The following is an 11,036-nucleotide window of genomic DNA, read 5'->3' on the forward strand; positions in this document are numbered from 1 at the left end:
AATACAGACACTTAAATATTTTCTCCTCGGAACATTTTGTCTTGAACGAAAAAAATAATAATAAATAATCATCATCATCATCATCATCATCATCATCATCATCATTTCAATATGAATGTGACTCGTGATTAACCTCTCAAATTTGAAGAACTTAAAAAAAGAAGAAGCAGAAACTTTACTTGAGCCCTGAGACTGATTTGTTCTAGTGAAAGTTTCACATCTGGCTAAGAGGTGTAGTTAAGTATCTTCAGCTTTTATAATAAATAAATAAATAAATAAAAACTGCAACATTAATGTCCAATCGCTTTCATTAATGAATGTAATTTTCTCAGTTTGGTGAACTGAATTTTTGCTGTGATCTTCTTATGTTATATATAGTGTGGATGTTGTGTTCTATGTATTTGTATCTATGCTTTGTCCTTCTGTCCTTTTGTTTAGATAGGTAGATTGTTATAAAGGTGACAGGAATGGGGCTGGTCTACTCAGGTTCACTGAACCACAGTAGCACTGTCAGACTGTTACTGTATATCAATAGAACAATGGAAGAAAAAGAAAAGGGAAATAATGTTTTATTTATTGTTTCACTGATACAGAGCCACTTAGATTAGATAAGACTAAAAGTGTTTTCATACAGTCACATTCATGTACATAGGCTACAGTGTGTTATATTAAAAATAGCCTTGTTAAATCATCATAATAATGGGGATTATGATAAATAAATACATTTAATTATCACAATTAATTGTTGGATCTTTTCCGATACAAAGCACAGGTCAAGAACAAATAGTATTAGCAAAGGGATTAGCAAGTTAAACTAAAAAAAAAACGAAAAACTCTAAAACATATGTGCAGGCTGCACATATGTTTTAGAGTAGTGATGCACTAACCCCTAATTTTATGACAACACATTTTAATAGATTCAGCTACAGAGCTGTATTGTTTATTGACAAGATTATAACAAGATGAGATTTTTAGCATCTCAATCTGATGCGGATGGCTGAGAAGTCATTTCAAAGGACAGGAAAGACTTGCTCACCAGGTATTCTGTGACAAGGCCTGGCCTAAACACTTGAACTCTGAAACAGAAGCTCACAAGCAGCACACGAATGCAGCAGCTTTAACCGCCGCACAGTAAACAGCTGTAGGTGAAATGTGGACCAGATAGAATTCCACGTGAACACTGTAATCTCTCTTGCATAACTTGTACCCAGCATGTAAAGGCAGCATACTAACCTAAATAAACAACCGCAAGCATGACATATGATGAAGCTACAGCCGGCAGATAAGACACAGGATGTTACCGTGGGGTTACTTTGGTCCCCACAATGTGGCTTTGCAGTCGCAAGTGAGTGTCCTTGGGTTATTAATCAGTTATGCAAGCTGTGTGGGAACTTTTATCAGACGAAAAAAACTCGTGAAGCAGATGTTGAAAGTTCTTGTGTGCCCAAAGTAAAGACTGACACAATATTTATTCATGCCAAATATCTCCAAAGATGTGTGCAGCTTGGTTCTTTGAATTCATTCTCAGGATACATAGAAAACACCTGACGTGAGTCACCTTCAGGATGTGATTACAGCAGGGAAGGAACAGAAGTCTGAAATACATACGTAGTTGAAGTGAAGAGTGATGATAAGGCGATAGCAGCTTAAAGCGAGTCTTTAAGTCGTTAAGCATGTTTGATTCCAGGGATTCGAGTGAACACGGTTCGTTTCGTCCTAGGTTTCAACGAGTCAAAGGTGGATCGTGTGAGGCTCTAATTCAACCCCAAAACTGTGTTAAAGTTGTCACCTCAAGCCGGGGACTGTAAGTTGTGGTTACGTAACAGACGCCTGCAAGTGATCGGAATGAGACAATACTGTCATCTTCATCCACCGTGTCCTGCGAAGAAGGAGACTTTAGAACTTGATGGATGCGGTGTCACTGCAACTAATCTTTCCGGTTCTCTTTGTTTTAATGAACCCAGGTTCTCCTTGAAAGGGTTGCAGCCGCGAAAGGCGCATAAATCACATATTCAGGAGTGTGAAGGCCGGATCGGGTCAAAAGCATCATCCGAGAAGTGTGGCTCATAAATAGGAGACCAGAGTCAGAATAGATTTTCTGCCGATTGTAAAAATCGATCCGGTTCCAGACTGCTGGAGCAATGAAAAGCTATTAAATGATTTGTGGCGTTATCTGCAAACATTAAAGAGAAGTCTGGTGAATTTATCATCTCTCGGGGATGGATTTCTATCACAGCTAATGACTGTCGAACATTGACAGCTCTGAGGAATAGAGAAGGCGCAGGATTGTCCTGAGTCACCAGTCTGAAAGGCAGTGATATACATTACAGGGCAGGCCTCTACGGTTTCCTCTTGGGGAAAGAGGGCGGGACATCAGTGTGCAGGGTGTGAAGGAGGGAGGTGGGGGTTCGGCCTCCATCGCCATAGCAACAGGTCTCCATGAGGAATTACAGCATAGTGTTTAGGCGTCTTTGGCTCACTGCCACAGCGCCTCCCTCATGTCTCGCCCTTCACTTTATGCCCCGGTTCAGCATAATCTGCCACACACTGGGCGAATCTTATTACACGATGACGAACAAAACACTGGGGGCCAGGCGGCCGAGGAAGCCCTGTGATTGGCCGTTGCGAGGCGGGACCGCAAGTGTGTGCACGCCCAGCGAGGTGTCTTACATAAGAGGCAAGGTTTCCCTTACCAGAATGAGAACATGAAGTAAAAAGTGAAGGTGCCTCTTTGTTTCCTCAAACGTCCCCTGGGCCTCTTCTTGGAAAGCTTCGTATGTGACATACACACACACACACACACACACACACACACACACACACACACACACACTTTAGATTACATTCACGGATGGACGTGCAAAACCAAAATTGAATATGTTGCTTCTGGGCCTGCAGCTATTAAAAAGTTCTATATGTGCGCAGAGCAGGCCGGGACACGTGTCTATATGTGCTGTAAATCCTGAAAGATACATGGAGAGTTTTAAGTCATATGCTCTTTACTCCGTTATGGCTGGATTCATGTGAATGTAAGTGTAAATGTCTTTGTACTCAAAGGTTCAGCAAACATCCACTCTAATTTATAATTCTTGACAAGATCCCAAAGGCAACTGACTTTCGAGGTTTCATAAGGGGAAGGAGATGACGTAATCTTGTTTTTGAAAATGTATTTTCATAACTCAGTTGAGTCAGTCTGTTTTGCGTATTTATCAGGGTGCCTCTGTGATCTGATCACCGTACTTTATTGTTGCAAAACCTTACAAAAGTCCAGCGTGTTTGCACAGAGGCTGCTGGATGTGGGAGCAGCTCGGAACGACACAGTGTCGAATTAGTGGGAATGTGAGATAAAGGCATGAAGATGATTTGTTGAAGATTTGTCCTTACAAATGGACAAAATGGCAACATTTCCCGATGTACATTCAGGGAGGCGCGGTTCTAATGAGTGGCGAAAGCTTTTACAAACATGAAGTGAACGTCTCAGTACGATCAGTCCGTCCGTCTCCCCACGTTTCTTCCTTCTCATCTCGTCTTCTACTATCGTTTATCCTCATTAGGGTGGTGAGGGTTGCTGGAGCCTATCCCGGCTGTCACCGGGCGATGTTCTTTCTCTTGCAGCCAAAAACAAAAAAAAAAACAAGGTCTGTTGGAAGAGGAGCAATCCCTGACACAGAGAAATTGAAGGAAGGCTATCAGGCGTGCAGTCACGGACATTGCTGTCCTCGGGGTTACTGTTTATGATCCTGTTCGGTGACGCCACTGGTGCTTTTATTGATCTGCTGATTGGGACACTTTTCTCCAGGATGTTCATTTGTCCCTGCGTCAAATCAAACTGTTAAAAGAAAACTGACAAATGAATTCTAGCATTAAGAAGAAATGAATCCTCAAAGTTCAGTCTAAGACACGAGCACATTCTGCAGTTAACTGCCTGCCACCTCACACCTTTTACAGTGGATCTTAAATATCAAGGTCGGTTTTGATAAAATGAATAACCATCTGGATTTATTTCTGTATCCCATAAGCAAAAACATTAAAAACAGATATCATATGCCTCGGTGTGACACACGGTCCCGGAGTTCACATTTAAAGTTCGTAAGACTAGCCAGCCTATTTTTAGTCGGAGCAGGTTTCTAATCTAATTTGTACACAGACAGATTATGTCACCAAACTGGCATTTTAACTTCACGTTGCAGCCCACAATCTTAGGAAAAAGAGAATCATGGAAGAAGAAGAGCATGTCGGCGCGTGCAGGTGCTGCGATAAACAGCGGGATGTGTTTTCTCCACGTATGCACATTCTACCGCGGGGATTCTTCTCAGGCAATAAAAACGTTTTCATTTTTAGCGTGGCCCTATCATTACGCACTCACCAGGATGTTCCAGGTCCCTGTTGCTGAATGCATGGCATTTTACACGTTCATGCAATCAGATAGAAAGGCAATACTTGTTTGCTTTGTTTTGTTTTTTTTTATTTGCTGACAGTTCAGTCAGATCAATGAAGGTCATGATCTGAGGTGAATCTGAGGGTTCTGCACATCACAGCACTTCAGGCTTCGCAGATCATCGACATCAAGAATTCATTTGGCAGCTTTCGTCATTTGCCACATCATCAATCAGTTACTGAGCAAGCCGAGCGTGGCCACGCATCACGCTGTCTCCGTTGCTGTTGATATTATGTGCTAGCAGATGGTTTATGGTTTTCATCTACTGGTGCACACTCTCCTCTGGTGCTCTATTTGCAGTAGATTAAACCACCTAATTGTGTTTTAAATAGTTTTTATGCAGTGAATAAATCCAAAACCATCATGTACCTGGTTAAAAAAGGCTCAACACTCACAGGGCCTTATATTTACTTATAAAAATAGTATAGTCACTTTACTATAAGGTTGTGATTTCAGGACGTCTACATGTAGAGGATATTTACTCAGCGTGGTATTGGTATTTGACCACACTGTAAAGGAATTATCTAAATATTTCCTCCACCGCTGGTCTCCAATGTTTGTATTCTGCTTTAAAAAGGTGGGACTCATTCCCTTAACACTTAACCTTCACGCTAAAGACAAACACATTCCTGCTCAGACTGTTACTGTTAAAATGTCGATCTCACTGAGTGTCAGGACATATTGTTCTTGAATGTTTGGCACAGGCCCCTTTCCTCCTCCGAGCGGCTGAGAACTGAGGAAACGTTGCCAGAGGCTTGTTGCCTTCATGAGACTGAGTGAACAGAGACCGACAGGCAGGTGTACGTGGAAAAACCTTTATTGTCAACGCCTGTTGGGGGATCGGGAGAAGACTTTCAAACCGGTTTCAGCAATTCTTCGACAGACACCGCCAAATGTGGCTAAACGCAAACCCTACCGTTTCAAAAGGCTCCACAGATTGATGAAAAAAAAAAAACAACATAAAAGTGGAAAGGAACTAACAACAGTCTTAAGAAATCCCTTTATTTCAAGAACGCCCCCCCACCCCTCAACATAACTTTAACACCGACAAAATAAATAAAGTGGAATAAACCGAAGAGCAAGAATTACTGCGCCCCACTGATGCACCGTATCAGATAATCACCCCGTGCAGGTGACGGGGCTCATTTATTTGTCACATCGTTTCGAATATAATTCCTTCTAAAGTGCACTGAAGGATACACCTCTTGATTGATTTCAAGCCTTGGAGCTTTGGGCATACCTGAATGTTGAAAATCCTTTCGAAATTTAAGAGAAAACAACCCCCTGTCCCATTTGGACTTTCAAAGTAAAACAGGTAGAAATGCCGACAAATGCTCAATGCAACGTTCCCAATTTGTAACTTAAATTTTTCCCCAGAAAAATTTCGCACAACATGCAAGTCATCATTGTTTTGTCACAGGCCAAGTGGATATCCCTGATACATCTGACGCCGTTCCACTGACAGGCTGCTCTTCACCGAAATCTCCAAGCAGAACAGGGGGAAAGCGGGTCAGACAGGCATGAGCGGGGAAGGATTGTCTAGGCCCGCACTGACCTTTACATTCTGGAGACACGGTTGCCTTGTGTCGAGAAAGAGGAGCCCTTCTGATTTTACAGAGAGAAGCGAGAGAATGACTATGTACAGGCCGCGTTTCTCTTTGGTCAGTTTTCACATTATGTACAAAGAAACACCGCAGAGAGGCCCTCAGTTAGCGCGAGCCATGCGCGTCTCTGCGCCAAAGAAGTTGAGCATCGTCTGGACGAGCTCCGGGAGGTCGTAGTCGTGCTTCCAGCCCCAGTCGCTCCGTGCGTTGGAGTCGTCAAAGTTCATGGGCCAGCTGTCGGCTGAAAAGGAACAGATGACGTAGAAGTTTTAAAATAATTTTAAACGCTCATATCAGTTTATCAAATAAACAGATAGCAAAGGTGTTAGGGCTATTTTAAAGCAAGTTAACCATGCTAGGTCTGGTCCTACTATGAACGTGCTATTCATAGTGTTAGCTAACTCCAAATATATCTTTGGTGGTTTACCGCCATCAAAAGAGTCTTGAACAAACCAAAGAGCGCCTCACCAATGGCCTGTCGCACTGGGTCGACGTCATACGTGACCTCCAGCTCGGGCATCTGCTTCTGCAGCTCCTGGGTCAGTTCCTCGGGGGTGAAGCTCATGGCGTTGATGTTGTACGTCCTCATGCTGAGCGTGTCGACCGGCGCCTCCATCACCTCCAGCGTTGCGCGCAAACAGTCGTCGATGTACATCATGGGCAGCCGCGTGTCGGGTCTCAAGTTGCACTCAAACTTGCCGGTTTTGATGGCGTCGTGGAAAATCTGCACAGCGTAGTCTGGGGCGGGGATAAAAATGTTCGTTACACCCAATCTGAAATAAAAACCTTGCGATCAAATAGAGGGTGATTGGGGGGAAAAGTGCAACAGAGCACGGAATTGGGGAGTAATGGTGGCTGTTCAGACACGCGAAAATATGAAGATCAAGTTGTCTCCTGGGCTAAAAATGCAACAAGTCATGACAGCCCTGTGGAATAAGGCAGTTACATAACACTTGATGACACATGATAGGAGGGGTCCAGGAATAGACCCCCATTAAAGCTGAAACCGTATGTATGCTATACAGGACATATATATACATATATATATATATATATATATATATATATATATATATATACATGGACTTCATCTCACCTGTCGTGCCACCTCCTGGCGTGGAATCAGCAGAGATGATTCCTGGGTAGCGGAGACAGCGGAAGTCCAGGCCGTAGCGGTGGTGGTAGTACTGTTGAAGAACATAAATGTATGAAATGCTGATCACATGAAATGCTCCGCTCTGCGATGGACTGGCCACAATCACGCATGATGCCATTGAGTGCAGTCAACTTTTAGCCGTTCTTCCCTGGCAGTGTCGCAGTAAACTCACCTCTCCCATCAGCTCAGCGTGGACTTTGGAAACTCCATAAATGGTGCGAGGTCTCTGAACGCACAGATCTGGTGTTGGGTTGCGGGGGGAAGTGGGGCCAAAGGCACCAATGGTGCTGGGGACAAACAGGCGCAGGCCGTGCTCTGCCGCGATGTCCAGGATGTTGTGGAGTCCTGAGAGACACACGGATTGAACCATTCCTTGAGTGCACTGCAAGGGCATTTTAACGGATGTTGTTTTTTGCCTTTGCGTCCGTTCGGGTTTACTCACCGGTGATGTTAACAGAGCGCGCCAAGGCCACGTTAGCCTCCCCAACAGCGCTGAGGAGGGCGCTGTAGTGCACCAGCCAGGTGATGCGGTTGTTCACCACAATTTCCCGCAGGTTCTTGTAGTCCAGGATGTCCGAGTAGATGAAGGGACCTGATGGTGACAGAGAGATTTGAATTCACCTCGAGTAAAACGATAACATTTATAATTAAAATGCCAATGTTCTAAATGGATGCTTTAACTGACTGCTAACGTGTCCTTCCCTGTTGTGTTACTAGAAATCATGTGCATTTCCTGTTGCATATTTCACTGGCATGTCCTCAGAGCTGCAGGCTATTATGTTCCTGTTACGGTCATAAACGTATTTACTGAACACCAGCAGCGTCACTGAGTGTCACATATTGATTTGGACAGACTGACCAACATCATTTTTCAGGAAACATTGATGTCCTGAGCTACACAAACAAAGACAAAAATGGATGTGAAAGGAGGAGGCATCATTTGCCAACGCTGGTTCTTTTACTTTAATCTTAGGCAATCAGGTGGCAGACTTTATTGCAGAACACCTGAGTAATTAGTCATAGACATCGATGTGTTTTCCCATGTGGTGAAACAAAAACTGTGTGAACACAAAGCACACACTACACTGCGAGAACATCTAATCCTTTAGATAAAATCAAGGCCTTTGCCTGATTACCCGGCCTTTGAAAGTAAAAATTTACATTGTCTTGTGTGTGTCCGAATTGAATGAATACAATGTCACTCACCACTGTGGAAAACGTTGCTTGGAGGTTTCCTGATGTCAGATAAAATGACGTTGTTCTTTCCAAACCTCTTCCTGTGAAGGACAATGTTTTGAAACGTTAGGTCCGCAGCACTGATCTGCTGAGTCATGTCTCATTTGCATTCAGACAAGTTCCAGTTCTCACCTGAGCAATTTGGCCAGTCCCACCCCGAGCTGTCCCAGGCCACCTGAAGTTAAAGGAGGGAAACAGAAATGCTGAGTGTGGACAGAGCTAATAATCATCATTGTTGGTTTTGCATGGAGACTTTTTTTTTTTTTTTACTTGTCAACAAAACGTCGATAATTACCTGTGATGAGCACCTTGGGGTGGTCTGTTTCAGAGAAGGACACAGAATGGAAGCTGGCATCGGAAGTCACCTGTCGAGGGGAGAAGCTGATGTTGCGCACAGCCACCGTTAGGGGCTGGCAGCCACACCCGGGGGTGCTGAGCAGGGCCTGCTTGGCCACCTTGCTGAGGGTTCTGATGACAGGCATGGTTTGTCTGTAGGATTGAAAAAAAAAATACCTTTCATTTCTGGGTGACAGCCGGGCGAACAAATTCCACAGCCATTAGTAAATTCAGCGCGTCAAGTTCCTTTAAGAGGGAGAGTCTGATCATTCTCACGAAAGCTAATGTGAATCTAGACTTCTATAAATCCGGCTCCTATACACTCAGTGTACATTGGCCGCCATCATCTGGAAGCCTCTTTGAGTGCATTTTTTTTTCTTCTGATCGAAGCTTAAAGTTCTGTCTCCAGAGACTTGGGCTCCGCTCCAGACCTCAGGCGCCTGGAGACAAACACAGGACCCGACGTTGAATCTGATACCGAAAGTCGATTCAATTTCCATTTCGTTCGTCAAACGTATCCTCGAATGAAAAGAAAATTAATCTGAACGCGGTGCGTGAAAATGTGCCAGCGGGGACGACACGTATAGGCTATCCACAGGCGCGCAGGATCGGAGCACTAGAGCGCGTAGCAGCGCCAAACAGTTATCGGTTCTTCACTTGAATAACATGTAAATATATAGATGATGTAAATGTTTTAAATGTCTGTGGCTACACAGAAGTTGGAACTATATTTTAAGCATATTGAAAACCAAAGTCAATCTGTATTTGGCAGTCATTTTGGTTCCCCCTTTGTTCATCACTTATACTTTAAGACTTTTTTTACTTAATGCATCATTACAGAAATTGACTCACCGACCGGTCTGGGCGCTTCCAAAAAGAGGGAGGAAAGGGGTAACGTGAGAGTATTTATACAACCCTGCCTTCAACGAGAGCCAATCAGGGAGAGAGGGCGTACAGCGCCGTACAGTACCACCAGACGGACCACCGGTCCAAGATCACGGTGACAGGGCTCACTTTTGGAACGATGTAGAAACCTCGCTTACCTTGACCTCCCGATATGTCGAAAGCTGTGCAACTATTGGAGCAGAGACCGCAGACCAACAATAAAACTTCAACTGGCGTTGGGCAGAAAAGATAATTACATCTCGCCTCCGCGCACGCATGTGCCGACCTCTGATTGTGCCAGCGTCGCCTTTTGCATCAGCCTGGCAGTTGTGTAACAGAGGGGTACGGGTGCCCCCTCCTTTGCTGATGCAGCGAGTCGTGGCTTTGTTTTAAAATCTGTGATTTGCTTCCATACGCTTGCCGCTGCTTTTAATTATTTTGTTCTTTCATTCAATTTCTTGTTTGTTTGTTTGTTAGTTTTCGCGGACACACTCTTGGTGAGGCGACCATCATTTGAGACGTAAAACGTTTTTAAAGTGTACGGATCTGGGAGAGGCGGTGAGCCAGACACATGAAACCAGGCCAGTGCGCCAGACGGGAGCCGTCCGTGGACTTGGCACACTGCCTGATCCTCGGCAAGTCATCGTTACACCATCAGTTTAAGGTGATTTAGAAGGTGTGGCTTCGCTTTGGCAAATGCATCTCATAAATCAAAGCGCACCGTGATCACTGAGGGAAGCACGTGGTAGCCTATAGCGAGGGATAAACTGAACACAGCTATTGTATAATTATTATAATTATTGTTATAATTATTATTTATTTATATGATGTTTCCTAGCGGAAGTATAACGGCGCGAGGAGCACTTTACTCACCAGTTAATGTCTAAGAAGAGCAGTAAACCAAAAATCCGGCGTGACTTGACGAGAATGAGATGCGGCTTTCTGCTCCGAGCTGCTCCAGTCGCCTGCTGCGCTCTGACGCGTCGCCTGTGTTATCTCCGGCCAGTGTTGCATCAGCTGCGTCTTAAGGCTATATATCAGCGGCCATCTGGTTTCGGGGCAAGCCGGCTTCTCCTCCGATTGGCGGAGCCCCGGAGGTGCGGTCCTCCCTCACAGACCACTCCCTCCCTGCCCCACACAGCGCCGGTCAAACCTGAGACCTCAAAGGAGCGAATCTGCATCCAAGGAGCCATGTGACAAACGTGATTGGTACAGGATGTGGTCCCTTGATGCAGCCTTTGTTGTGTACGCCGTGTTATGTGACATTATATTATCTTATATCATTTTTTTTCTCTCTTTAATTTAATATAACGACAATATAAACACTGTTTCCCAGAGCCCATGTCTTAAATAATTTGGAGTCCACACCAAAAAATATTCA

General features: G+C 44.3%; 1 protein-coding gene across 2 annotated transcripts; it reads right to left on the reverse strand.

Annotated features, from left to right (window-relative positions):
• Positions 1 to 5,239: 5,239 nt before the first annotated feature.
• Positions 5,240 to 10,694, reverse strand: tdh (L-threonine dehydrogenase). 2 transcript variants are annotated; one of them, XM_047573886.1, is made up of 9 exons: positions 10,529 to 10,694; positions 8,730 to 8,923; positions 8,567 to 8,609; positions 8,405 to 8,475; positions 7,641 to 7,790; positions 7,371 to 7,543; positions 7,139 to 7,229; positions 6,511 to 6,780; positions 5,240 to 6,283 (listed from the first exon to the last, which is right to left on the reverse strand). In XM_047573886.1, the coding sequence occupies exons 2-9, from the start codon at positions 8,914 to 8,916 to the stop codon at positions 6,144 to 6,146; spliced, it is 1,125 nt and encodes a 374-aa protein (XP_047429842.1). In that variant the 5' UTR covers positions 8,917 to 8,923; positions 10,529 to 10,694; the 3' UTR covers positions 5,240 to 6,143. The 2 variants fall into 2 exon arrangements, with proteins under 2 accessions (XP_047429842.1, XP_047429843.1); XM_047573887.1 differs by lacking the exon at positions 10,529 to 10,694 and adding an exon at positions 9,623 to 9,753.
• Between the last annotated feature and the right edge of the window lie 342 nt (positions 10,695 to 11,036).

The sequence above is a fragment of the Mugil cephalus genome, chromosome 21 (genome assembly GCF_022458985.1).
Source record: "Mugil cephalus isolate CIBA_MC_2020 chromosome 21, CIBA_Mcephalus_1.1, whole genome shotgun sequence".
NCBI lineage: Eukaryota > Metazoa > Chordata > Actinopteri > Mugiliformes > Mugilidae > Mugil > Mugil cephalus.